This window comes from Penicillium malachiteum, assembly GCF_028827825.1.
Source record: "Penicillium malachiteum strain IBT 17515 chromosome Unknown utg000001l:1.0-8184562.0:1.0-8186909.0, whole genome shotgun sequence".
Taxonomy (NCBI): Eukaryota; Fungi; Ascomycota; class Eurotiomycetes; order Eurotiales; family Aspergillaceae; genus Penicillium; species Penicillium malachiteum.
In genome coordinates this window covers 5,796,732-5,823,940 of record NW_026643094.1, presented here as the reverse complement: position 1 = coordinate 5,823,940, position 27,209 = coordinate 5,796,732, and the positions used below count along the sequence as shown (strand labels likewise).

Genomic DNA, 27,209 nt, shown 5'->3' with positions numbered 1-27,209 from the left:
GAAAAGCCTGGTTCTGACGGGCAAGGAACCCCCGGCCGAAGGGATGATATGAAATGTGTATGATACCTACTATCTAGTAACGTGAACGTGTAGCCAAGGTCAACCTTTAAATATTGTACCAGAGTTTCGTGGCAGCACACCAAATCAAGCAGTGAAGAGTGGATCATTAGAGAGCTAAATTTGCTTTTCAATGTGCATAGAACTTGAAATGGGTTCAAGTTGGCAGTCCACCGTGACATATGCAGCAACTGATGTGGACCTGATTACAGGATCTATCCATGGATAGACATCCTTCAATATCAACTTGAGATTATACTATCGGCATCAATTCTACGGAGGTTCAAGCATCCGGAATTTGCTAGACCGAGCTTTACAGGTTCTAATTCGAGAACCAAGGACCCAAGAAATATTTGAGAACAACAAAAGGAAAAAAGCCTCTGTTCACGAGAACGCAGAAACCATCTGAATTGAATTGTTTCTATACACATTCCAGCCGCCTCATCGCACCATACCATGAATGGGAATCTAGTTGTACCTTGGTGAAAAGCCTCAAATGCTTGACACCTAACAAATACATTGTGCAGTATGATGAAGCGGGGAATAAAGGGTAACTTTGAACGTAAAGTCCAAAGTTTAAACGGCAGACAGATCGCCGAAACGCTCCTAAAAAGTAATGGACATGAGTATTTCCTTTTAGGAGACACTAAAGAATCAAATTTACGTACCTTGTAACCGGGGGGCATCCACTTGCCCTTGGAGACAAGGGAGGCGGTCTTCTCGTCGATCTCGGGCTGAGCGGAGGCAACCTCGTCCTAAACACAAGTGGTAAGCGACCACATCCAACAAATACATAGACACCATAAATACGTACGACAGTGAGCTCGTCGAAGGGACGGGCAGTCTCGATGTTCTCCAGGGTCTTCTGGAGGTTGATCAGCTCGGCCTCAACCTTGCCCTTGGTCTGCTCGGCGTTCTGGACGGCCTGGGCCTCGAAGGCGTCGATGGCCTTCAGCTGGCGAGAGACATCGTAGGAAGCGGGCTTGAAGTTCTTGAAGTGGTTCTCGATCTCGTCGACAATAGCCTGGTTCTTGAGGATCTTGCGGTATTGAGAGAAGTCGACAGTCTGGGGCTGCTCGGACAGAACCTGGACCTTGCGGCGGGCGTCATCGTTGCGCTTCTTGAAGGACTGCAGAGAGGCGGCGGTTTGGCCGCGCAGACCGAGGGAGGTGGTGACCTTGGTCCAGTCGACCTTGAGAGCGGCGCTGCGCTGTTGTTCGGGTAAGGGGAGTTAGCGGGGGCTATTTACTGGCGGGAAAGCGGGAAATTCTTGCTGTACTAATCAGCAGGAAGGTTAACATACAGCTGCCATTGTGACGGGAAGGAAGATGAGGTGGTGAGGTGGAGAGAGGGGGAGAGTTCGATTTGCAGGGAGGTAGCCGGACAGGCGAGTTTGACTCGGAAAGGTTTGGATGCGGGAAACACGTGACCTCCCGGCATCCGAGCATCGGCTGCTTTTTATACATACATGACACCACTATTATCTCAATTGAAATGAGTTTATTGGGGCGTTCTAAATTATAGAATGTCTATTGAAATAAAGGGAAGGGATTATTTTTTGAGATTACATTGGATTGGTTCAATTCTTTTTTTTGTAGGTTGAATTGTGTACACTAAAACAGACTTGACGGGAATCCTATCAAGCTGCAAAACCCAAGCCACTCAAGAGAATCGCGAGTCATTCACGCTTCACGCAAAAATGGAAAGTTCATCATATGCTGAGAGCCATGATGGAGTTGACAATATCGTTGTCGTTCTCCCGCAGAGCCTTGACAGCCTTCTTGCGGGAAACGCTGGCCTGGGCCATAACCAGGTCGATATCCTTAGCCTCGAGGCCGGACTCATCGACGGGCTCACCGTCATCCTCCTCCTCCTCCTTCTTGGCCTCAACCTCAGGGGCCTTGCCCTTGCCGTGGTCGTGGTCGTGGTCGTGGTCGTGCTCATGGTCGTGGTCGTGAGCGTGCTCACCAGCAGCCTCAGCGGCGGCGAGCTGCTGAGCAGCGGAAGCCTGAGCCTGGGCGTTCAGGTCCTCAATCTTAGCCTCACCGAAGATGCTGAAAGAAAAAGTTAGTTCGGATTTGCGTTCCAGATGAGATTTGGGGTGTTAAACACGTACATCCAGGTGTTGGTGTTGGGGGAACGGTAGACATCGGGCTGGTTGACGACGAAGAGGATCTGTAAAATCACCAATTAATCTTCGGTCATAAAGTGCAGAGAAGGCTTCATCTATTCATTGGTAGATATGCGCCATGAAAAAAGCCTGCCTCCTCTTCACTGAATCATTCACACCAGATATACATACGTTCTTGGGGCGGCGGAGGGTGACACGGGTGATGCCAGGAACGTGCTTCAGGCCGAGCTTGGCAATAGCCTTGCGAGCCTTCTTCTCACCACGAGAGTGGATGGTGACGGAGGCACCGGCGGGGATGGAGGTGTCGTTCTCAGCCTCAGACTCAGAGTCGCTGACGTCCTCGACGTTGGTCTTGGGGACCTCGTCATCGGCAAGCTCTTCAATACGGGGGTCGGCCATTGTGAATATGTGTGGAGGAATCTAGATAGCAAAAATCGACGGAATATGTTAATTGGAGCTCAATTCAAGTGGCGAGGGAGTTGGAGGTGGTTGGAAGTGGGAGGGTGGGCGTATAGTGGGAGGAACCGAGCAATCCCCCACGAATCGCACAACAGGACGGAAAATGACGATTTCGGGTTGTGGGAATTCGAAGAAACGGCCTATTGACCTTTTTAACGCACCTGAAAAACAGATATCGAGGAGTTGAAGGATAGGGTGGATTTTGACGAGTCGTGAGATCGAAGAAGCCGTGAGCTGTGCGGCAAGACTGACCGAAAATCGTTAGCGAGGCGGTTGCGCCCACCCCGGACTTCCACACATTGCCCTATACTATGTGGCCCGTCAGTTAGTGTATGTTACGCCGCAACGTCACTAAGATCAAGATACTACATATATATCTATATAGAAATATACAGATTTTTTGAGATTACGATTGATTTTTGCAATATAACGGAATTTTGTTCTACACAAATTTGCTTTCCTTGATTCTTTTTTCAGTCCAGGAAAGAATCCCGATTCTATAGAAAAAAAAAAAGGGCCAGCGGCCTAGAACGCAGAACAATGATACAAGGGCCTTGCCGGGATATCAAGGATATTGAATCGTTTTAGCTGTAGATGATTAATGCATACAGCGATTTTGCTGGGAGTTATGCCAGCTATGGAAACCCGTCCCAGGACACCTCCTTCATCCTATGCACCAAACCGTCGTAAAAACATTTAAGCCTTGGTAGCAGCGCGGACCTTGGCGAAGGACTTCTGGACCTCGTAGCGGGCCTAAATTTAATAGCGTTAGAATATATGCATGTATAAAATGTGGAGTAGACTGCGCCGGGAATCCTGGGGTGAATCTGCAAAAGTTGCATAGTTGCATAATTGCGTCCTGATCCAGAATATGGGGTATATGGGGTGGATGTGTTGGTATGGATTTGGGTGGGTGTTTTAACACGTACCTGCTTGCGGAGACGCAGGACCTTGAAGCGCTCGAAGTCGGTCAGGTTCTTCCGTCGCTCAACCTTGTCGGTCTTCTGGGCGAAGCTGGACTTGGCCCACTTGCCGTCGATCTCGTTCTTAGCCCACAGCTTCTTAACGGGACCAGTACCGGCAGCACGGGGAAGCTGGGGAATGGTGAAGGGGGTGAGAGTGGCGTGGGCAAGAGCGAGAACGTGACGGGGCACGATCTTCTGCTCCTCACCGGAGGGACCGTCAACCAGGACCTAAATAACGCAGAACAGTCAATAACGAGTTCCTGCTGGCGGATTGTCGCTCCTTTTTGATCCCCCGATTCTCCTGCTTCTTCCATATTCTTCTTTTTCTTGATTCCATCCAGGCGATCTTTGCGCGGATTCTTCGGGGATATTGGAGCGACTGAAACATGCGGATTGCTGGAAATTTTCACATACACGGCGGTGGTCGACAATCTCAACGATGGCAGCGAGCTTGCCGGCGAAGGGGCCGCGGCGGATCAGCACGAGGCGGCCAACCTCGACCAACTTCCACGCAGCGAGCTTGACATCGATATCGGCCATGGCGAAGGCTGTCTGGGGAACACGAGTTCAGCGGTTGTTTCTTTCTTTATCTTGTAGCGATCACACTCACGGTCGACGGGTTTGGATGAGTCGGAGGGTTGTTGTCGAAGAAAGTCGGATAGTCCAAGTTGGCTCTGCGAATTTCGGATGTGCCCACACAATTCTCGCTTAGCGGGCCACTCGTGGACGGTCTAGGGTTGGCTTATGTCATCATCTAAGTTGGTTCGGTGTTTCTGTTTTTCCGGACCGTAGGTTATCTTCGTTTTTTTCTTCACTTAACAACTTTGTTATTCTACTTGTGTTTTAATCCCTGGAGCTTTCTGGGAGCAAAATGATGCTCTTGATTGTCTCTATGGCTACAACGACGACACTTCATCATATTTACACAATTATTCGACATACAACTCACTAATGGTACGTTTGACATGTCTCATTATCTTCGCCTTCCAAGGTTTCTACCTACTTCATATGATGAGGTAATTTGCGATTGACCCGGTGTCTGTGAGGCTCTCGCCGGAGTCTCGATACAGCACTGCTGGATGATATTCAATTTTCTTACATATTCTGATATTTTGTTCTTTTGAACCATTTGTTGCTCTTGTTATATGTCTTGGGCATTCTTGCTAATTGCATGAAGATTTTTTTTTTCTAGCTCTTACTCTCACCTCACCTCAAGTAATCTCATATTGGGTATGTATATCTACTTTCTTATTCTGCTTTTTACGTCTCCCCCGGTTCAATGATTATAAAATTTATCACGCCTAGATAGTAATTGATGTCTTCGGGCACATGATATTACCTTTATCACCAAGATCTCTGAGAACCTTAACACAAGCTGCAATTTTTTATTTCATGCTTTAGTTGGACCCGCTTCTGACTTTTTATAGGACCACTGGCAGTTCCGATCATCTCAATTAGCTTAAACTATGCATATAAATACTATATTTATTTTGATGAACTTCTTTCCCATCTCTTCCATCCATGCCTATGTAGATACCTTAGCTTCCTGTAACATATCTCTACTACACTTAATATAATCTCGTCTACACTTGGAAAAATTTCGTCAGTTCGGAACATGTAGCTAATTTTGATTACAATAAGTCGTGCTATATCGTGACTATCGAGGCGGATCGTGCGGTATGAAATCCAAGGCGCCGTTGATGACCTGCCTGCACGTCCACACAACCATACCTCCCCTCCATTCCCGTCTATACCCAAAATGCATGCAGCTCCTCCACCAATGCCATTGGTCATTAAGAGCTGGCATTCGAAGCCAGCGCCGAAGGACCCTCACGGCTCAAAACCCACATGAAGATAAACTGGATGACGTACGAGTAGACAAACAAGAACTGCGTGCGGCGATTGCGCTGCGATCGAGCAACAGTATGCATCGCACCGGTCTGCATGGCGGAATCTGTCGAGTCGGGAAGTAGAACGTACTTCAATGAACGGAGCTGTAACATCACGAGTTAGCAACGATTCGCCGTAGTCTCCGTCGTGGTCTTCAAGACTTACCAGGAAGAAGGCATTCGCCAAAAATGTGTACACAAAGACCGTCCAGCCAACCCAGCCACCAGTTCCTCGGCCTGGGGTGAGAATCTCCGATGCAACCAAAGTAGCAATGATACCCACAAACTTGTATCCTGAGTACGCCACTAGATCCAGGAGCTGCGAGTCGTTGTTGATGGTCAAGATATACATGGCCATCTTCAAGCACAAAATCTCGAAGATAATCACCGCAATAGCGGTCGTAGTGATCGAGCCCAGCAGCTCTGGGTGGAAATTACCACGGAATCCAGCCAACAGAACCGACAAAAGGATATATGTGACCAGTGCCATAACAGGAATGTACATATCGGGCGAGTTCAAGTCGTCTCGTGGGGGCAAGAACATTGACGAGTATTGCTGCTGGGTAATCTGGCCATTTGGACCTGCAGATGCGGCCATTCGAGCCTGCTGGCGAGACCAGGGCTTGTGTCGCCAGGGGAAAAAGGACGAGTGCAAGCTTGTTAAGCACGTAGGAGTTGGAAACGTTGAAGTAGTGCTTCAAGGCTGGTATGGAAACATAGCGATTGAACTATGCAGTAGGTGTTAGAGGATGTTTTGTGTGTGGCCTCCATATTCTGAATGGGCTCTTACGTTCTGTTCCATATATTCCTGGCCTGCCATCATCGCACTCTTGCCAACCTGGAATCCCATCTGCGCGGTAGGATCGGCCATGAACCCACCAAAGCCAGGGTTACCATAGGTGCCGCTACCACCTTGTGCGGGTGAAGGTTGGTATGGATTGCCCCCATATCCGGTATTCGGGGTTTGCTGAGAAGTAGGTGGAGGTGGTGAGCGCATCATGGGGACGGTCGACACATGCTGCGGGACGGGGTGATGAAGAGGCGGCGACTGCGCGGGCGGCGGGGCGAATGAGCCACGATACATTATGTTCCTGATGCGACAGGGAAGAGTAAAAGAAGGGAAAGCACCAGATATCGTTAAAGGACTGGGTGCTGCGTCGTGGGAGTGGTGGATTCGGGGGGTGGTGAGAGACGAGAGGTGATAAGTAAAGAGAAGTGTTTATACGTGGCTGAAGATCCCGCTGTGTCTCCGAGCTCTAACCATCTCTTTCCGATCCGCCACCACTAACTTCCTCTACGTCGTCGACTCTCTCATTTTCCCCCCCCCCTCACTGAACATACCACTATTTTCGCTCTTGTGCTAATTTCTACAAATAATCCTTGAAATGCTTGAAGCTTTTGAGATCTTGACCACCTCCGGTGTGGTGCTGTGGTCCAAGTCCTACGCTCCTGTGGGGTCTCATGTCATTAATAGCCTGATCAACGACGTCTTTATCGAGGAGAAAGTGGTACCTCAGAGCATCACCGTTACAGGAGCTTCACCTGTTTTCAAGAAGGAGAAATATACGCTCAAGTGGAAGCAAGTCAAGGAGTTCAATTTGATCTTTGTGGTACGTCCCCATCGATCGTCGCATGCCGATCGCATGTTGTCGCGAAGCTAATCACTCTCTCTACAGGCAGTCTACCAATCGTTACTTCACCTCGGATGGATCGATAAACTTCTAGAAAATATTTCGACGATCTTCCTCGACGTTTACAAAGACCAGTTGAAGGGCAACCGTACCAGAATCACCACCTACCGGTTTGAGCCGTACTTTGAGCAGCAGGTGCGAGAGCTCGAAGATAACACTGGTGGCGTGTCAGAGACACATGTCTCTTTGACAGAGGAAAAGAAGGACCCGCTTGTTTCCTCGGACAATGGCGGTCCTCCGCCGCCGATTCCCGGCCTCATGAAGGGTATGCTTGTCATGACTCAACCAAACTGTCAAGGCTATCATAAGCTAACAAATCCTCAGCGCAGCTTGGTGCTGTGCCAGTCGGGGCAGCCTCTGATAAGGGCACGCCACCGGCAACTCCTGAAATTTCTAGGTCTTCCACCCCCGTCGCTAGCCAGATCCTAACTGGTAAGGCTGGGCCTGGTGGCCGGGTCTCTCGCCGTGCTCGGAAGGCTGCGAACGCGACTCCCAATGCCTCATCTGGTGATGAGGTCTCGCGCAAGGTTAAGACTCCCAAGGGATCTGCCAAGAAAATGCGTAAATGGGATGCTAGCGGATTTGCTGATGAAGATGACGGCGAGATTTTGGATTACTCTGCTCCAGCGGATGATACAGATGCTGTTGCACCCGTTGTAGAGGCTGTTGCCCCAGAGGACTGGGGCCACAAAACTGGCAAGGGTCAATTTGTTCTTAAGGACTTGGGTGATGAAGTCCACAATATCTTGGACAATGCTGATGCTGAAAAGAGCAAGACCACTGCAACTTCTGGATTCCTCGGCTCCGGCTTCAATGCCGTTGGTGGCCTTTTCCGTAACATTGTCGGTGGCAAGGTCCTTTCAGAAGCTGACCTCCAGAAGCCACTCAAGGCGATGGAAGATCATCTGCTGAAGAAGAACGTTGCTCGTGAAGCTGCTGTCCGTCTCTGTGAGGGAGTGGAACGCGAGTTAGTTGGAAAGAAGACGGCCAATTTCCAGAGCGTCGATGCCGCACTACGTATCGCCATGGAGGCGTCTTTACGCAAGATTTTGACTCCCACATCCTCGTTGGATTTGCTGCGCGAGATAAATGCTGTGGCAGCCCCAACTACCAAGCAGCACGCTCCCCGGCCCTACGTTATTTCGATTGTTGGCGTGAACGGTGTTGGCAAGTCCACAAACTTGAGCAAGATTTGCTTTTTTCTCTTGCAAAACAACTACCGAGTTCTCATTGCCGCCTGTGACACATTCCGTTCTGGTGCAGTCGAGCAACTGCGCGTCCATGCCCGCAACCTCAAGGAGTTGAGTTCCCGTGAGAACGTGGGTGAGGTCGAGCTCTACGAGAAGGGCTACGGCAAGGACGCCGCCAATGTTGCTAAGGATGCAGTAGAGTATGGAGCCAGCCAGAAGTTCGATGTCGTCTTGATTGACACTGCTGGCCGTCGCCATAACGATCAGCGACTTATGTCTTCGCTGGAGAAGTTTGCTAAGTTTGCTAACCCAGATAAGATCTTCATGGTTGGTGAGGCGTTAGTTGGTACAGACAGTGTGATGCAAGCACGTAACTTCAACCAGGCATTTGGCACTGGGCGGAACTTGGATGGATTTATCATCAGCAAGTGTGACACTGTGGGTGATATGGTCGGAACACTGGTCAGCATGGTCCACGCCACCGGTATTCCCATTGTCTTTTTGGGTGTAGGACAGCATTACGGGGATTTACGTGGACTCAGTGTTCCTTGGGCGGTTGACCTGCTGATGAAGTAAATCCAAAGATTTGGCTAGAAATTTTCGTGTACTTTTTTTTTTTATTTTTTATTTTTTGCTTTTGGAACAGAGAATTAGCAATGCTCTTGATGAGCCTCTAGCAACAAATCCATTTCCTAATACCTACATATGATATAATCTACAGCACTTGAATGAAGAGAAACTTGATTTAATCGTCACACTACATGATAAGCTTGCATGCCAGTAGATGCACGTGCCCATGTAGGACATCGAAGAATGGGAAATATCTCCGGATGTCTGGGAGATGACACAAAAATAAGCACAAAAAGGTAGCAGAACAAAAATGAAATGATTGACCGACGCAGGGGTCGAACCTGCAATCTCTTGATTCGTAGTCAAGCGCCTTGCCATTGGGCCAGCCGGCCTTGTTGAAGAGATTGCAAAAGTTGGATACAAAAGGCCCACAAACTTGATGGCAAACATGGCCCACATTTTGCCGGAATAGGTAATTCTCCACGTGATATACCCCACTAGGCGGATGCATAAACTAATATAAAGAGGTCCAAATACTTCAGTTCCTACATTCAACTCATACAGTAAGCAAAAAAACCACTCTCATGAAGAACGGAGGTCAAACTCAAAAAAAGATTAAACTAAAATTAACAGTAATATTAGGCAAAAATAAAAGATGCAAAAAGAAACTCTCCCTCGGGGAATCGAACCCCGGTCTCCCGCGCTTATCGGTGTTAATGACAAGCGGAAATCATGACCACTAGACCAAGGAAGATGAGATAGTCGAGTTCCACTCGACCACTTGGGGTGGTTGATGTCTGTGTGGCAACTTTTGGGTTTATGAAGGGCTAATTTAGAAAGCATCGCTCAATCCGACCGACTGTAGTACTCACTTCACTCCGACTGTTAGCCATATCCTATTAATTGATGTCTTCAAGGTCTTTAATTCAGGTCCATGTAGGTGTATGAATTTGTGATATTTGTCCAGGTGTTTGATTCAAGGTTTGGCCTCACAAACATTGAAGATTTCAACTTGAAGTACATCGCGATCCATGTGCATTCCAACTTGAAGGTTTGATGGCAATTTATATATTCAAGTTCAAGTTCCCAGCCGTGACAGCTAGTAGATTGATTCAAGTTTCAACTTGAATTGATCACCAGTCACTTCAAATGTTCCAAGGTTGCAGATACCAGTAGTATGTACATACTACTGACTGAATACTTAAATATGCGAATATCCAAATGTGCATGGATGGCTGTCGGAGAAGATGTGAACACACCTGGACATATGCACTTGCACATGTACAGACTTGTGTGCATCCATGTGAACTCTGATTTCCATATTTTAGGGAGTCACCCATGTGTCACTGAATGAGCGAAGAGTCGGGTAGAAAATGAAAAGAAATATTGTAGAATTAGGGCTATTAGTGAAAGCCCAAGGCAATATTTCCAAGTATACATATGTAGAAATAGCTACATATTGATCATAATGCTCATTGGTAGGTGAATATATCAATAAGATCAGAGAGACCCAACACTGGTTTTGTTTACATATGTAAAAACAAGCCAGAGTAGGGAAATGGAGATAATAAATGCAAAATTTGAACCACCTTCATAGAGCCTGTTGGCAATGCATGTTAGTTGCTGTAATAGTCTAATAGCGAGCCAAACCTAGGAGTATCAGCCTTGTTCAGATCTGAACGAGAGTTGGATACCATTTCTGTAGGCCTGTAAGTCAACCGCAAAAGACATAAACACGATGCGGTGACCATGGCCAGTCGCCAAGTCACCGTCGCCGGGGTCGCCGGGGTCGCGGTTGTCGTTGTTGTCATGAGTCAACGGTGAGTTGACCGCAGTCAATTCATAATGTCGATGAGGGGTAGGCACCGATTTCTCTGACATGAAACTGCACCCAGCAACCAACTTCACTTGGATGTCTTCTCAACCACAACAAGGCTCTCCTATCCCACCGACCCCCCTTCATATCTGAGATATACCAAGAGGGTCTCCAATCGCTCGCAAACCGGAAATATGGAAAAGAAAAAGAAATTTGAGCCCGAATTTGAGCCCACGCTGGAGAGTATCCCTGAGGATGAAGAGCTGGAGTTAGAACCGAAGCCAAGTCCGCAGAGGTCGACATTGGGGCACCAGTCGCTCTCTCAAAATCCCAGGGACACGGACACAGGGCACCTTCAGCCGGATCCAGATTCATCGCCACATAACGAACCACCTCTAGAGGTGCCGGTCCCGGCGAAAACACAGCAGACACAATCGGCAAACCCGCAGAGGCCGGTTTCAAGGCGCCAGTCGCTCTCTCAAAATCCCAGGGACACGGACACATGGCGCCTTCAGCCGGATTCACTCCCACCGCCACATAATGAACGTCCTGTACAGGTACTGGCCCCGATTCTACCGCAGCAGACACAATCGGCAAACCCGCAGAGGCAGGCCTCAAGGCGACGGTTGCTCTCCCGAAACCCCAGGAGCACGCACTCAGGGGACCTGTACATGGACTCACTTCCGCCGCCATATAGTAGGCCATGATAATGTCCAATTTAGCATTTGTCAAAGGTGAGTCGACAATTTCGAAGCATAGACGATATTGGACGCCCAATGATAAAGATATCGGGTGATCAATCCAAACTATATCGAAGCTATCGTTGCTCGATATATGATGACAAATAAGAAATAATAGTTCAAGTACTAACAATGCGAATAGACAGCTATGTCCAGTGTATAATACTTCGCCGAAGAAGAAGCGCCGATGCCAGAGTCTTGTACCATGGAAGTAATATGGCCAACAACGATGAGCGATTGTGGCTGTCCAAACCAAGAAGCTTCAAGTGTGGTAATGATATCAAAAGTCGAGAAGAGGACAAAACCTGATCGGGATGTGGGAGCAGAGCCAAGGGGTTGGAGATTTGATGAAGATGAGAATTCGATCTGAGCCCACCTGTGTCCAAGAAGCCGTCAAGAAATACCTGAAAGACAAGGCCATGGAAGCTCACCATTGAAACCGGTCAACCAGCGCCACGGTGCAGTCTGGTTAGGTCCATCAGAAGAATGCCAACATTGCCAGGATTTTTGAGAAATTGTTGGTAGTCTCATGTCATTTCTAGATGTGCCAGAGGTGAAGTGTGGTTGGGGCCAGACGAGGAAAGAGATTCGAAAGTCATGCGGCAGCTCCATATTGATTTCCCGGATGGATGTCTCGTGAATTGACGAATGGGGGCTATAGAAGCCCTTATTGAGGGAAAGGGGACCAGCCAAAAGAATAAGTCCACCGGCAAGGTGTTGAGGATCAAAGGGGAAGAAGTGTTTCTGCCTGAGAATGGAAGAATCCGGACTATGGGATATCAATAGGGTAGAGGGAAACACTACCACTCGCCTCACTGTCGACCACGCACCCTCCTTCACCCCGCCCTTAACGTCCCTCACCACATCCAAAGTCTGGAAAAAAGTCTTTTCATTCGAAGCGAAGGCCATATAAAGCCTGTTAATCCTCCCTTTTAAAGCCTGCGGAAAGATCCCCCCCCGATCACTAACGGCGATATGACGGAACTCCCTGAGGCTATTCGTCAGGCACGGTACCGGTTTCGACCAGGCAATAATTGTCAGCACAATCAGGTTCTTCGTTACTACTCCAACCCAGAAAGACCTCTCATTTGCGATGAATGTCATCAACAAAAACGTCTTCTTTATGCTTGCACCGCCGACACCCCAGACTTCTCACCTGTTCAGTATGAAGATGAGATGCCCCCCCCGAGGTGTGGAAATCCTCCCAGTTGCAATGCAGAAGGCTATTGCAGAGGGTCACTACACCAGCGAACAAGTGAACAAACTCATAACTGCGAAGATGGATGTTCTGGCCTCAATTATGTTCGACAATGACCAAGTTATCCCTGAACAATACCTCATACCCCAGGTCGCAACCATGCGACAATCTACGATGGACTGGCTTAAGTTCATGATAGAGCAGCACGATGATGATGAGGATCTCGATCCTTTAACTCCCATGCCCTGTCAATTCCGAGCTTGTGCATCTTGCCGACCTGCCTTGGCGCAGCGGGCATTCGACAGCTTAAACGCAATCGTGAATGAGCCTTACCAAGCTCTTCCTGCGATTCCCGAGTACCTCAATCGGCCTATCGTGCTGGCAAGTGTTGCGGCTAACCTGCCCGAGCCAGAACTGCAAGAATGGGCAAATGCTCCGGGGTTTCGCCCGTGGTGGAAGACTGTTAAAGACTCTGTTTGTTACGATGTGAAGATTGTCGTGAAGCAAGCCAAATCGATGGGACTCGCAGCCGGCCAATTCAAAAAGCTGATCGAGTGGATCATCCGGCGCTGCAAACGCCAGGCGGATGCTGAGGCGACCTTGAAATGGCTTGCAGAGATTCAGAAGACTCCATCGCAGATTGCGCATTTTCTCCGAACGCTCACTGAGTCTCGAACTTCGCCTCGTTTACGCCGGTCACTGCACCGCTCATCATCTGGACGTTTCGACCCCGAATCATCTCTATCATCCAGTCCCGTTTGGGAAGAGATGGAGCACGGAGGAGAATTTTTGGAGACTCCACAATGGGAGTATTCCGATGACCTGGCCTATTCTGCAACTCACAGGGAGGTTCATCAGAGAAATACCGGTCTTTTTAGTGCTCATCGAGTCGCTTGGAGTTGGAAGTATGCCCAAGAGGCCACCGAGGCTGAGGAAGAGACTGAGGATATTGAACTCGAGGAGGAGGAGACTGAGATTGAGACTGAGACTGAAACTGAAACTGAGCAGGAGACTGAGACTGAGACTGAACCATCACCCGATCAAGGAGCATCAATGGATCCCAGTACCTGAGCTAAGATCATTCCCAAGAATCCTGGAGAGGATACCCACAGATACCATTCTTGATGATGCTTGAAGGATGTTCAGTTTATTACGGTAGTATGGATATGGTTGAGGGTATCTTATGGTGAAACATTCCACATGCAAGGTGATATGTGTGAGGTTACTTGTGAGCCCAACAATATTCTCAAAGGCAAAGAAAAATGTAATACAATGAAATTTGCGTAATTTGCGCAATACGAGAAAGAGAAATATTACTTAACCAAAAATCCTTTGATACGAGAAGAAGAAGAAGGATGAAAGTGCCCCTACCTAAAAAGAAGTACAGATTAGTAAGAGACGGCATTCACGAGCGGAACTTGACCCAGGAAGGAAAGAGCAACCTTGTTCCGAGCCTCGGTTCCGATTAGTGACCGCGATTTCCGTGATAGGCGCTTTTATCTTTTGATATAACTCCCCCTGGGGAAAGCTGGTCTTTCTCATCCTTTCTACTTTCTCCTTTTAAATGCATATTTCACATATCTCACAAAATGTCAGACTCAGAGAACCCTCCAGACAGCTCAACACCAGATGACACTCAACATGTGGGGAAAAGCAGCAGCCCGGTAACCGCGGGGAAATCGGCCACACGACGGGAATTATTAGCAGCGCTGACCGCAACTGATGTGACTATCCGACGTTTAGACCTGTGAGTGTTAAACCAGAGTCCATTATGAGATTCCCACACAATGTCAACTATATTCTATTTATTCCTAGTTGAAACTAACATGATCTTCGCAGACTTCTATCTTCTGCCGACGGACAAGAGCGAGTTCTCGCAACCGTAAACTACGTCGCCTCTATCCTCCACCACCTCTGCGCTTCAGCACCCTGGATCGCCTTCCAAATGCGACTAGGAATCCTCGCCCGATTACGCGGTAAAACCATATCACCATCAACCCCTTCCAAACTCTCACCCTCTAAATGGGCAGCCCTCTCCTCTCTCGCCTCGGAAACCCGCTACAATCTCCGACTCTTCGGATTACTCCCATTATGGACTTGGGGCTCAGACACACTTAAGAATCCCCCCAGCGGACCCAATAATTCACGCCTTGACTATCCTTCAAGTGATCTCCAACGTGATCTACCAATTCCTCGAAAATGTCCCCTACCTCGCTTCAAAGGGTATTATTTCTAAGACATGGATCAATAAATACGGGGGCATTGATCTATGGTATATTTGGAGTACTCGGGGCTGGTTCGGTCACATCTTCTTTCAGTTCTTCGTTCTTTGGCGTGAAAATGTGCTACGAAAGCGACGCATGGCTGCTAAATGTGCTGCAGCTGGGATCATCGAGACGAAGGAACTGAAAGCTGAGGAGAAAGAGGAACTTCGCAAGGAGATTCGCTCGTGGAAGAAGAGTCTAGTTAATAATACTATCTGGGCGCCCTTGTGTGTTCACTGGTGTTTCGAGAAGGGTATTGGTATCCCCGAGAACTTGATCGGCTTGTTTAGTCTCATGGCTGGTGCTTGGGGGTTACGGGACTCGTGGGCTGCAACAGCTAAAGCATGAGCTATATCTTATAAGATCTTTTGCTTTTCTTTGCCATCTAGACTTGATTTTTTATTATCTGAACATATTACTAGCCATTTGCGTCTTTGACGCCAGATCATACCCCTGTTTTCAATTGGATTTTTTTCTGCTATATTTTCTCCTGGCATTTTACCGTATTATCACTAATTGCTATGAATTGAGCCGTCACCTTTAGCCAGAAAGCCACAGCTCCCTAATGTGGAGAATACCCGAGCATGAAGACCTCGGGAACCTTGGAACGAGTCCATAAACAATTCCAAAAAGGAAATTCCAGGCAAAGAACGGGACATGAACTTGGAAAATAAGTGCGTGAGTATCTGCCACAGACTCCATTCTTCATTTTCGTTAGTCATGGCTCGCTTTACGCGATGCTGGGTATCACTCGGGTTTAATCCGGACCCATCAACACTGCCTCCATGTGGATGTGTTAATGTGAAGTGGATCTATTAATGAACTAGTGGATACAAATTGGGTAAGGCCACGCGGTTATCAGATCCGAGTCTCATCCAGCTTCCCAGGTTAGACAGGGCGCGTTATGCTTGATCTAAACTAGGTTAAAATATGAGACGCTAGAAAGTCATGATTTCATTCCGTATGATACACAGGTCAATATTAGGTACAGGTGCATAGCATCTGACATGACTGTGATGAAACTTGGAAGTTCGTTGAAAAAAAGATCAATTCAGCAGGCCATGGAGATACAAAACAGATTGGGTATACATCTCAAATGGTCATCAACTGTAAGAACGCAAGGCATAGAGGTATGGGTAAGAAATAAAATGACAATAGACATATGGCATACCATGCATGGAGTAGGAAAAAAGAATAATCAGGTCATGCCATAACATGGGGAATGGTAGAGAGGGATTGAAGATGAACATTCTTAACCACGACGGGAAGATCGACGAGTTGGGAGAGTGGTTGTGACGGGCTTGTCTGCTTTCTTTCCACGAGGAGTCTTGCTCTTAGGCTCGGGTGCTTTCTTGCCACGCTTTGGCGGAGGAGGGGAGTTCTCTTTCTCACTGGCCTGTGCAGGTTCATCAGTCTCCTCATCCTCATTCTCATCATCGTTCTCTGCTTCTTGCTCCTCATCATTCTCACTCTCATCTTGCATTTCCTCATCCTCATTTTTATCCTTCACTTTGACATCGCCGTCATCTTCCTTTGCGTGGTCCCACCCTTGCATCTCCTCGTCATCCTCGTCACTGTCCTTGTCTGCGTAGCTCACTTGGACCTTAGCGACGCCTCGGCTGCTACGTCGACGAGCAGAGGCGGATACACTTTCCGCACCAACATCAGAAGACCAGTCATCATCGCCCTTGCGCTTACGTTGAGGAGTCTTGACAGAAGCACCGACCGATGAAATTGATTTGCGACCGGGTCGAGAAGATTTCTCTTTGCGAGATTTCTTCGCCGATGCATTTCCGTTTGAATCAGAAGCCTCGGGTTTTCTCTTCTTAGCTGAGCCGTGCAGACTTTGCGATACGCTCTTAGTCTTCATTGCCGTTCGGACAATACGGTCAAGCATATCATCCACTTCATCAGGAAGGAAGTTCTTGTCCGCAACTTCTTGGGCTTCTTGGTGACTGCCCATTGTGCTGAAGAGGGAGCTAGGGACACCCATCTTACCCGGGTACGTCTGCAAGATATTTGTGCTTCCACTACCACCTCCAAACTTGTGTTGCTGGGAGTAGATATCAGCGAATCGTCGGATTGTAGCTTGGGCCAGATCGGAGAGAGTGTGAAGACGTGTAGACACCCCGTCTGAGTTGGTGATCCCATCACGGAACTGCTTGACACGTTGAGCAACATGGAAAATCAGGGACAGGTTGTGCTCGTTGGCAACAGCGGACAAATAGAAGACAATGTATCGGGAAAAGTCACTTAAATCAGCGAATTTCGTCGCTTCGTCGAGATCGTCGGACGGATAATCAGGGTGATAGGCAAGCAGAGACAAAAGACGGGAAAATATCAATTCCATGACCATGGTCTGTTCGGTTCGCTTGCCACTGGCCTGGACCTGCTGTGCAAAATACGTGGCGCGGGATCGGAGCCACACCTGGGTGTTGTCCTTCAATGCCGGGACGGGCTCATAGGCAACCAAGCAAGGTACGATGTACCAACGGTATCCAAGTTGGGTCCGCTTCACCAGTTGTTTCTGAAGGTAGGTGATAAAGGCGGTCCGCACTCGTAGAAGGGGGTCTTGGGCCATCAAGCTAATCGCATTGAAATCCACAGGAGTCAAGAGGTGATCGCATAGAGTACTGGATGCACAGAGCTTGACAAGCGACTTTGCAGCCAACAAGCGCAATCGGGACTTTTGCGTGGCAGGAGTATCCTTTTTTTTAGAAAGCTCGCCTTCTCCAGCTACCAGTTTGTTCAAAGTCTCGTAGACGGGTTCAGCATGTGCACGGAAGTCATCATCGTCGTCGGAGCCATCTTTAGCCCGGAGACGGTTGACGATTATTTTAAGGGCCCATTCCTTGGCTTGAGTTTCCTCATCAACTGTATCAGACCACTGGTATTGCGGCGCCTCCTCGGGGTTGCGGTTCTTCAAGAGAATCTCATTGACTGCGATTGCGATAATGGCATCACTTTCATCATCAGCTTGGCGCGGTGCGAGCAGGTTCAACTGGGACAAGGCAGCGAGTTGGGTAAGGAAATGCTCAGATCCATAGGTCCATTTCTTGACACATTTTTGAATCAAGTCCTTCGCATACATTTCCTTCCGCTCGGAAGTAGCCATGAGAATTGAAACAGCATGCTTGGCAGACAGTGGCGAAGGGCTGTACAGAGCATAATTTGTCAATGCTTGGTAGAATTTGCGCTCCTTGGGTAATTTCTCGGGAAGCTTCTTAGCAAATCCAGCGCAAGCTTTGAGAATCTCCTCACTATTAGCCTCTCCAGGTGATGACGCCTTGGGAGCTTGCGACTCAATGTCTTTGCACATTTCTTGAACCTGAGCCTCCAGAACCTCCGGATTCTGAGTCGAAATCTGTTTCAGCATTTCTTGGGCAGCATTAGCCAAGCCATTCTCATCAGTTCGAGATAAACTCATGATTGCCGGGATATGACTACGGTTGAAGATCAAAGAGCCACTGCGGTACAGAAGAGGCATGATGGTGTCGAGCAATGGGACGTTGTTGGCAGCCTGCGCACGTCGCTGGAGCTCCTTGATAGCCTTGGTCACTGTGCGGTAATCACTGACAGCAGTCATAGCGAAACGGATGAGTTGGTAGCTGCGTCGATCATGTGTCTTGGCGAATTTCCATAAATCGGCAGATGCGCGTGCCACATCAGGGACTGTCTTGGACAGCGAATCAATAACTCGAGAAAGTCCATTCTTAACCAGCTCTTCATCTTTGTCAACCACACCTCCCTGCAATTCAGATAGTTAGCCTTATATAATCATCAATAAAAACGGTCTCATACTCACATTGTATTTCTCGCATGCTTCTAGATAGAGTGTCATAGCAGATCTCATAGAAAGCTGACGGGCTAGCATGACGAAGAAAACCCGTCTAGCCTTGTCATCGAGACCCCGAAGTAGAGTCAAGATACGACGGACGCGAATTTTATCGAGATCAATCTCTTCATCCGCATCAGGTGGCTGACTGTCTTTCTGTTTCTGAGATTGACTGGATCCACTCTTGGATTTGGACTTGACAGGTGGATAGTTGAGTGGAAGAAGAACCTCGAACATGACCCGATCAATCAAGACATGGATATCCTGGTCGTTTGTGTAAAACGCATCAAATATCTTGGTCGGCACATCTTTGAGCAAAGACGCAACAGGTTCGATGTTCTGCTCAATATCTCCAGCCGCAACAGCCCACATCCGAGCCAAAACTTTCATTGCATGTTCTCGCACCTGGGGCTTGCGATCCTTGGCACGCTCAGCGAGAATTGAGAATATGGAGTCCGGCGATGAACAGCCACCCTTCAAGCCAAGCTTATGGATGACATGTGTATACCCGAATTGTCCGACGGTATCCACAGCAGCAACACGGACTTTCTCATCAGCATCGCGAAGCATCGAAGCAAGGTTTTGAACAAGTCCTTGCTCCTCAGTTTCGCTCAAGCCAGAACCACCAGCAGAAGTCAACAGAATCCGACCTACCACCGTGATCCATGCAGCACGCACTGAAGGAGTCTTATCAATTCGTCGGCTCAAAAAGGCTTCGTAAGCTGAAGCATGTACTTGAGAAAATGGCTTTGGTGATACCGGTGTGAGAAGAACATTAGGCTGCGGAATCGTCTGTGGGTATTCCTCCAGAGTTACAGGAGGGTAGGCGGCGGGGTCCATAGGTGGTGGTGAAGGTGGTCCAGCAACACCAATTCCAGCAGCGAGGTCACCAATTGTTTGAGTAGCCAGCAGGCGGAGAGCGACTGACTCTGCAGAAAGTTCAGCCTCGATCTGCGGGATCACGTTCTGCAAGACTTCCGGGCATGCTCGCCAGAGCTCTCGAATCAGACGGTGTGCCTTGCTCAGTTCTTTGATGTCCTCGCCCTCTTCATCAGAATCATCGAGGTTTGGCCTGCGGGATCCAATCTTCGATCCATTGGCTTGTCCGGTCGGGGCAGATGCATCGATAATAACATTGTTGAAGTACTGGCTGATGTGACTCGTCATTCGCTCCGGGCAGGCCTGACAGACTGCCTTGGCCATATTGTAGGCTCGTGGGTACTCCTTCATCAAAAGGTTGCCCTGCTTAGCATCGACAGGTGCATCGCCGCGCTTAGCCTTTCGAGGGTTATCCAAGACTCGGGGATCTACCCGGAGGAACTGAGCGACAATTGTATCCACCACCTCTGCAGCAAGGACAGGTGTTTCGTCAATCACTGTCACAAGAACTCGAGTCATGTCGAATTCCACATTCTTAGCTACTTCCTCACCAGTGGAGGACTTTGAGGATCCAGAAACGATGTCGAAACATGCGGTAAACAGGGGAACAATCAGAGAATCCGGGTGATCAAGATCAGTCATGAGAACAATACTCTTGACCTCTGCAAGAGAACTCAGGACATATGTGTGCTGTCCATTATAGGCATTGGAAGGGTCGGCAAGTGCGGGGATAATGGAAGTCACGATACAGGTGAAGATATCCTATAATTCTCAGTATCAGTAAAATGCCCCAAAATATCCAAAAAGTCAAATTTATCCATAATGTTTTATCGGGCGCACCTTCAGCTGGTTCATAGTAAAAGGCGCATCCGGAGCGCATAGTCGCAAGATATCCACCAGACAGGCTGTGGCCCAGGCTCGGACACCTTTATCCTTGTGTGCAAGAAGATGAGCGCTGGCGAGTTCTTGGGACACCTTTCGCATTGATTCTTTATCAATTTCCTCCTGTTCGCCCTGTCGAAGCTCTGCGGAGAGAGTCTGGAGACGTTCAAGTAGATCAGCGATCGGGATAGCCGAGCGCCCCACGCGCCATGATAATGGCTGATTGAAGGACAAGCTACGAAGGCCAGATTCCTCCTCGGCCTCCTCAGCAGGAGCTTGGCGAGTGCGCGACGGCATAATTGCGACAACCAAGCTCTCACATGGAAAGAGAGGGGGAGTGGGAAGGTTGACGCGGTGAAAAAGGGCGGAGATGGAAGTTGACCGCCCAGACGCGTCGCACGGGACCGCGTCTTATCAGCTCCAGAGTTAGCTTAACTATGACTTCATTACTTAGAATTCTATGTGCTATTTCCTATAATTTTTGTGAAGATTCTCACAAATGCGAAGATTATAATAATTAGGATTTACAGTATTATTTTGCCAATTTACAAGGAAAAATAACAAAATGTTGTGCATAGTCTAGCTGGAACATTGCATGAAACACATCAAGATCGGGTAAACATTAGAGCGGCTCTATATTTGGATGATTATGATATACCAACTTGGAGCACTTGGGGTTCTCGACCAGATCAGTATGTAATTGGCGAGCTTCAAACTGGTCTTTGAATTAAATTTTTTACAGTACTATATACATGGAGTACCTCATGCCAGTGGATGTTGATCTACAAGAGACTAGATAAGGGTCTTTGTAGTAAACATTGGAACAAGTTTGCAGCAGTTCTCAGTCAATTGGCATCTTTGACACCAAAAGCTACAAGAGCTACGGCCAAGAAACTCTCTTTGATAGAAATTTCGCCACCAGCGGTTCTTGAATTTGTCTTATTTGTCCGATTGTCTCGCTTAGCGAAGATCCAGCTCAATCTGAAGTTCTTGTACCAAAGCCTGAATCGCAGCATCTGCAGAAAGACGCTCTTGAATAAACATCAATAGTTTTCTGGAGAGACAATTTATAAACCAACCCCCACAGCTTTCCGCTCGCTCAACCAGACTGGCGCCCCAGTAGGCTAAGACAACAAGTGCGGCTGGGTTTTGGTCTGAGACCATACGATTGAAATAGTCCGTTATCTCAATCAACCATGCGACCATGAGCTGCCATACACTTGACAAATAATCCGATTCAAGACTACGAATATAGCATTTTGACAATGTTCCGATGGCATGTATAATGGCTGGGGCATCTTGCTCATGATGTGGTTTTACGAATATCTCTGCCATACGATACGGAAGCATATCAATATGGCTGAGTAGCATAACAGTCCGAGAGTCGTTTTCTGGGGAGCTATTATTACACAAGGCTCTCTGAGACTCGGGGTCCTCCTCCATCCCAGAAGACACACTATTTCGAATATCTCCGAGTAAAGACTGCAGCTGAGATAAGTTTTCAGTACAATGGGTAATCTCGTGACTCATATTGAATCCCTTCAAAGTCAATTGTATGCAGTTTAGGATGCTTCTGATTTTAATTCCTGCGTTGCTCACGTCATGGAAAGCATCGATGGTTGTATTCGTATCATCGTTGGTTATTGTGCTGAACCCGACAAAGAACTCGGAAGCGAGCTTTGTCGCTTGCGCACGGTGAATTTGATTTTTTCCTCCTCCTTCTTGTGTCATCTCATCCTGTGATGTGACTAAATGATATGCAGAGATGGCTAGTAGTCTAAACATCATCCATTTTCGTTGTAGTGCGAGTGGAATCACTTCTTTCTCCCAGCACTGCGATGCCGATAAAGAACCCTCGATCCTAGGAAGGGACTGACATGTGGAAATAGTGAAATGGTGAAAATATGTTAATATTTCGAGGTCCATCTCGAGAAAAGTCCCGGAGTTTTGCGTAGACTGTACTGTGTTCAACCTAGAGCTCTTATTATCATGTCCACTCTCATCATTGGAAAGCTGTGCCGATGACTCGGGATTACAGCTTGTCGTTGAGACCTCAAAATATTTGATTTTCGTACCACGGAAGAATGTCTGAAGCTTGACTGAGCGTGCAAGAGAGGAAAAATCATTTGATCGATCATGATCGGCGCCATGGGCCTCGCTCTAGTGGCGTCTCATGCGTTTAGAGCTGGCACAGAGATGTCCACATCCAGTGAGAGAACAGCAATACCCGGGCACCACAGGTAGAGCATCGATCGGTACTGCATTTATGGTGGGCAGTATAAGATCATCTGGTTCGACGATTTGAAGGTCGTTAATAGTGGACAGTAAGCGTTGCCTTTCTTCACGGTAAATTTTGTGGCGGAGCAAATGGCTCCCCAATGCATTTTTCTGAATGGCGTACTGGCAATCCCGGCAGATCAGTACTTTGTATCTTGCATTGTACTCGAGTAGATCTAATGGACCAAGTCGCATGATAGCTGGTAATTTGTTACCGCTCAAGCTCAAAGATGGCTGCTAATAGATGTTGAAACCTGAAGATTGCGAACAGTTGATGAGGTGATGACGTGACGTGTAGATAGTGCCGAGGTCAAACTGGTCACGGTATTCAAAGTCTATTATTGACATTCAATTTTTTCTTTGTAGTATCAAGCTATCCAGAAAATATCATAAGGATCTTATCCCGAGGTTCATTGAAGACGGGGAACGGCATATGTGGTTCAACTTCCACATAGGAACGGGATATGCGGTTCTCAGAGTAGTCTCGGCTAGGATAATGCCGACACTCTCCAATATGTTGTTAATAATAGAGATCTACTTCCCAGATGCTTTGAAATAATAATGTTAATTTGAAATCAAATGCTTATTTTGAGCAGAATTCGACATGCAGTTCCATTCCTCCATGGTTACCATCGGATATGTGAAAGTACTTAAATCGGCAGGTTCTGTGCAAATGACATACTTCTGACTTCAAGTTAACATCAATTGATCCCTTCTATTGAACCTTGGAAATATCTTGTCACTCTCGCTTCTAGTTCGGACAAATATCTCGCCGCTTGTTCTTTCCATCGAAATGTCTGAGCCTAAAAATCAAGCTGCATGGCTCATCAAAGCCGGCTCTCCTCTAGAGGTGGGAGATGCCCCTCTGCCCAAGGCTGGCCCAGGCGAACTAGTCATTAAGAATGTCGCCATCGCCATCAACCCTCTCGATTGCCATATGCAAGACTCCGGTGTCTTTATTCAGCAATGGCCTGCCATTTTCGGCTGTGATATCGCCGGTGAGGTATATGAAATAGGAAAAGATGTGGAGAGGTTCAAGAAAGGAGACCGCGTCATTGGGTATGCTACTTTACATCATTCACAATCGAAATGATCCTAGCCTAATGATAACTTACCTCTGTTCCAGACATGCCATCAATCTGATTAGCGGCCGCCCCCAGGATGGCGCGTTCGCTCTGTATACAGTCATACCCGCAGATAAAGCAGCAATACTACCCGATGAAATCCCCTTCACGGATGGTGTTGTAGTGCCCTTTGCATTGGAGGCAGCTGTTTGCGCACTTTGCCTCAAGGAGCCTGGTATCGCAATGCCCGGTGTTTCCACCCCAGCCCTGGGCCTTCCATACCCCTCGCTGCGTGATGTACCACTCTTAGGCAAGATACTTGTCGTGTACGGTGGTTCATCATCTGTTGGATCGATGACAATTCAGATTGCGAAGGCTGCCGGAATCTATGTACTCGCTATTTCTGGTGCGCATAATTTTGACTTCAGTATGCGATGCGGAGCAGATCGGGTCTTTGACCGTAAAGATTCTTCGCTTGCAGCGAAAATAATTGATACAGTTAGAAATAATGGGGGTGACTTCATTGGTATCTTTGATGCCATAGCTACCCCTGAGACTTACGCCAACGATGCCGCTATTCTTGCGCAGCTGACCAAAGGACACCTAGCTTGTGTGAATCCTCCTCCCCCTGCTGATAGCGTCCCTGCAACTGTCAAATCTGGTATGATCTTCGCTGTCGACGATGTTGTGACTCCTGTCTGGAAGGATTATGTCACACCTGCGTTGCAGTCAGGGAAGCTCCAGTGCCTGCCGACCCCACTCATTGTTGGTAAAGGTTTGGAGCATATTCAATCTGCGTTGGAAAAGGCCAAGGAGGGTGTCAGTGCGACAAAGCTTGTCATCGAGCTGTAGAGACGAGATGGGGATGCTGGCTTCATATACATGGGTGGAATTCTTTGGGATGATAGCAGTATGGGAGATGGATGGATGTATCTCTGAAGAGACTGAGTTTCGGTTGCTTTGAACCATTCAAACAAGTCAAGTTGTTATAACATTACTAGTTCCCCAGAAACTAGCTATGTGAGATGTTAGCTAATGGAGATTGCAGCTGGATTGGAGCAAGTTAGCCGTGTATAGGTGCTTCTTAATCCACATGATCCAAAATTGTGTGAGGAGGAAACTGGAAGCAAATACGGTATAGGGTCACAGTACTGCACATAAAATGGTAAAAATAACTTTTGTATTAACTATGAAGTGCTTTGAGGCTTGTCCCCGCTTTTTTTTTCTTTTTTTTTTTCGGACATAAAATTCGTACAAATACAGGGCTAGAAATCTAGCCATTTTGATCCGGATTACGACGATGATGAAGTGTACTCGACAGCCAGTGAACAAATCATCATCGTCGTAATCCGAATCACAGTCCCAGTCTAGAACTTAGGGCTGAAACGGCTCATGCCACGAATCTTGGCTCCATAAATGAAGAACAAGATAGGAATGGGAATCATAGCCACAGAGATGAAACCCAGAACACTAGAAGCCCAGCCCACACCAAGGCGATCATACATAACACCAGCGAAAAGCGGGAATCCACCACCAACCATTGAACGGACGAAAGTATTAGCAGCGATAGCTGAGTTGGCGAACATCAGGTAAACATCGATAATGTAGTTCAGACCCTGCATGAAGAGTACCAGGATACCCATTCCCATTGGAATACCGGCGAGGACCTGTGGAACCCAAGACGAAACGTGTGCAGTCCAGCCAAACCAGAAAATGCCGATAGGGAGGAGGAAAGATGCAATCATCATGGGAACGAGGCGCTCCTCAGGGACAACATGTCCCTCTTCAGCTAACTTGCGGGCGAAGCGGGTCTTAGTTGTGTAGATGATCAAAAGGGAACCCAGAACGACACCGATCATAATTCCGATGAAAGGGAGGGAGGCTAGTCCTTGGTTTGTCCAGCCGCGAACTTTGATGAAGGAGATGGGGTAGGCCTCGAAGAATAGATAGAGGATGCCGTAGACCAGGGTGAGATAGATGGTAACGAAGAAGAGAATGGGTTCCAGGAGAAGCATCTGAATGGGGCGAAGCAAGTACTTTGTCACAAGATCTTTCCAGGTAGGTTTGTGTCCATCGAGGAATGAGTGAAGAGCCCAGTTCTCGGTCTCCTTACGCAGACGAGCAGCTCGATTTTGGAGGATCTTCGGACCGTAGGTCTCGGGAACGACAAAGAAAGCAACAACTCCGAAGAAACCAGCTGCGATGAGTGTAATCCAGGCAGTCCAGCGCCAGCCGAGGTATGACTGTGTGATAAAACCACCCATGATGGGACCAATGATTGGTCCGAGAAAAGTAGCAGCACTGAACAAGGCGATGGCGACGCCACGGTCAACAGGATTCCAGAGATCGGCCATTGCACCACCGACCACTGCGAGAGGAGAGCATCCGAATATGCCGATAAGGAAACGGAATATCATGATCTGCTGGATGTTGTGGGCGACGGCAACTGGAATTTGGAAAATGGTGAAAATGGTGTATCCGATGAAGAGAGGTAGACGACGTCCATACAGTTCACTCATTGGAGCCCAGACGAGAGGACCTACAGCAAAACCGAAAAGGGCGAGACTTGTACCCAGGGTCATGACCTCGGTGGAAACATTGAACTCCTTGGCAGTAGCAGTGGTAGCAGTTGAGAAGATACTGGAAGAAAAGGTAATCCAAACAGTCAACATAGACATGGTCACTGTGATGATCCATTTCTTCAGCACAGAGAAGTTTTGAGGATTCTCTGGGTCGTTAGGGCCATCCCATTCAACGAGATCCGGATCAGTGTCGGTAGGATTTCCAGTTTCAAGCTGGGAAGGCTCGGCGCGTTCGAGTTCATGCTCGAGATCATGCTCGATCGTAGTATCTCCCTGGGACCCCTGAGAAGGCTCAATTTCCTTGGGGAACCCATTTGGGGCAGGAGAAGGAGTATTGGCTTGGTGTTTATCCATACTGGCACGAGGTATCTTGGTAGTTGAGTTGGATTTTTCGTTTCCAATGTTGGGTGAGGAAGAGAAGAAGAAGAAAGGAAAGTAGAGCTGACTTTCAGGTTGATATTATTTGATTTGAAGGTATCGATATCGTAGCCTTCATCAAGTTTACTTGAATCGTAGCCTTCATCCAGTTGACTAGGTTTAGGTTCCGATGTTGCGTTGCACACGCAGTAATCAATCAAACTTCAATGATAGGTAAAATTCCCTTCACATTGAGAAGAAAAATAAGAATAATTTCATATCTCACATAATTCTCAGTTTGAAGACTAAAAAAATTGTGAGATAAGATGAATCAAGGATTGCTTTTCGGTCACTTCTTCAATA

At 47.7% G+C, this 27,209-nt stretch overlaps 12 protein-coding genes across 12 annotated transcripts; 5 read left to right on the top strand and 7 right to left on the bottom strand.

The window, feature by feature from the left end:
- Positions 1-633: 633 nt before the first annotated feature.
- On the bottom strand, positions 634-1,369 carry N7483_002176 (F1F0 ATP synthase subunit d; the record flags this gene model as incomplete). Its single annotated transcript, XM_057085613.1, has 4 exons — positions 634-663; positions 726-812; positions 872-1,267; positions 1,361-1,369. The coding sequence occupies 4 exons, from the start codon at positions 1,367-1,369 to the stop codon at positions 634-636; spliced, it is 522 nt and encodes a 173-aa protein (XP_056951762.1).
- A 399-nt stretch (positions 1,370-1,768) lies between these two features.
- N7483_002175 (nascent polypeptide-associated complex subunit alpha) lies at positions 1,769-2,587 on the bottom strand (the record flags this gene model as incomplete). The annotated part of the gene is made up of 3 exons (XM_057085612.1): positions 1,769-2,111; positions 2,174-2,232; positions 2,360-2,587. 3 exons carry the CDS (start codon positions 2,585-2,587, stop codon positions 1,769-1,771), a joined length of 630 nt encoding a protein of 209 aa, XP_056951761.1.
- Positions 2,588-3,343: 756 nt separating this feature from the next.
- N7483_002174 (60S ribosomal eL14 domain-containing protein) lies at positions 3,344-4,620 on the bottom strand (the record flags this gene model as incomplete). The annotated part of the gene is made up of 5 exons (XM_057085611.1): positions 3,344-3,400; positions 3,577-3,840; positions 4,027-4,164; positions 4,223-4,343; positions 4,616-4,620. 5 exons carry the CDS (start codon positions 4,618-4,620, stop codon positions 3,344-3,346), a joined length of 585 nt encoding a protein of 194 aa, XP_056951760.1.
- Positions 4,621-5,405: 785 nt separating this feature from the next.
- N7483_002173 (protein transporter YIF1) lies at positions 5,406-6,585 on the bottom strand (the record flags this gene model as incomplete). Its single annotated transcript, XM_057085610.1, has 4 exons — positions 5,406-5,606; positions 5,668-6,123; positions 6,149-6,229; positions 6,292-6,585. 4 exons carry the CDS (start codon positions 6,583-6,585, stop codon positions 5,406-5,408), a joined length of 1,032 nt encoding a protein of 343 aa, XP_056951759.1.
- A 301-nt stretch (positions 6,586-6,886) lies between these two features.
- Positions 6,887-8,958, top strand: N7483_002172 (signal recognition particle receptor subunit alpha; the record flags this gene model as incomplete). The annotated part of the gene is made up of 3 exons (XM_057085609.1): positions 6,887-7,111; positions 7,178-7,457; positions 7,517-8,958. The coding sequence occupies 3 exons, from the start codon at positions 6,887-6,889 to the stop codon at positions 8,956-8,958; spliced, it is 1,947 nt and encodes a 648-aa protein (XP_056951758.1).
- Positions 8,959-10,701: 1,743 nt separating this feature from the next.
- Positions 10,702-11,309, top strand: N7483_002171 (uncharacterized protein; the record flags this gene model as incomplete). Its single annotated transcript, XM_057085608.1, has 2 exons — positions 10,702-10,772; positions 11,168-11,309. The coding sequence occupies 2 exons, from the start codon at positions 10,702-10,704 to the stop codon at positions 11,307-11,309; spliced, it is 213 nt and encodes a 70-aa protein (XP_056951757.1).
- Positions 11,310-12,601: 1,292 nt separating this feature from the next.
- Positions 12,602-13,777, top strand: N7483_002170 (uncharacterized protein; the record flags this gene model as incomplete). The annotated part of the gene is made up of 1 exon (XM_057085607.1): positions 12,602-13,777. One exon carries the CDS (start codon positions 12,602-12,604, stop codon positions 13,775-13,777), a length of 1,176 nt encoding a protein of 391 aa, XP_056951756.1.
- Positions 13,778-14,295: 518 nt separating this feature from the next.
- Positions 14,296-15,318, top strand: N7483_002169 (uncharacterized protein; the record flags this gene model as incomplete). The annotated part of the gene is made up of 3 exons (XM_057085606.1): positions 14,296-14,453; positions 14,546-14,682; positions 14,873-15,318. The coding sequence occupies 3 exons, from the start codon at positions 14,296-14,298 to the stop codon at positions 15,316-15,318; spliced, it is 741 nt and encodes a 246-aa protein (XP_056951755.1).
- A 904-nt stretch (positions 15,319-16,222) lies between these two features.
- N7483_002168 (sister chromatid cohesion factor PDS5) lies at positions 16,223-20,863 on the bottom strand (the record flags this gene model as incomplete). The annotated part of the gene is made up of 3 exons (XM_057085605.1): positions 16,223-18,718; positions 18,776-20,446; positions 20,525-20,863. The coding sequence occupies 3 exons, from the start codon at positions 20,861-20,863 to the stop codon at positions 16,223-16,225; spliced, it is 4,506 nt and encodes a 1,501-aa protein (XP_056951754.1).
- Positions 20,864-21,526: 663 nt separating this feature from the next.
- Positions 21,527-22,351, bottom strand: N7483_002167 (uncharacterized protein; the record flags this gene model as incomplete). Its single annotated transcript, XM_057085604.1, has 2 exons — positions 21,527-21,597; positions 21,646-22,351. The coding sequence occupies 2 exons, from the start codon at positions 22,349-22,351 to the stop codon at positions 21,527-21,529; spliced, it is 777 nt and encodes a 258-aa protein (XP_056951753.1).
- A 1,285-nt stretch (positions 22,352-23,636) lies between these two features.
- On the top strand, positions 23,637-24,759 carry N7483_002166 (zinc-binding alcohol dehydrogenase family protein; the record flags this gene model as incomplete). Its single annotated transcript, XM_057085603.1, has 2 exons — positions 23,637-23,902; positions 23,970-24,759. The coding sequence occupies 2 exons, from the start codon at positions 23,637-23,639 to the stop codon at positions 24,757-24,759; spliced, it is 1,056 nt and encodes a 351-aa protein (XP_056951752.1).
- A 515-nt stretch (positions 24,760-25,274) lies between these two features.
- On the bottom strand, positions 25,275-26,843 carry N7483_002165 (MFS transporter; the record flags this gene model as incomplete). The annotated part of the gene is made up of 1 exon (XM_057085602.1): positions 25,275-26,843. One exon carries the CDS (start codon positions 26,841-26,843, stop codon positions 25,275-25,277), a length of 1,569 nt encoding a protein of 522 aa, XP_056951751.1.
- Between the last annotated feature and the right edge of the window lie 366 nt (positions 26,844-27,209).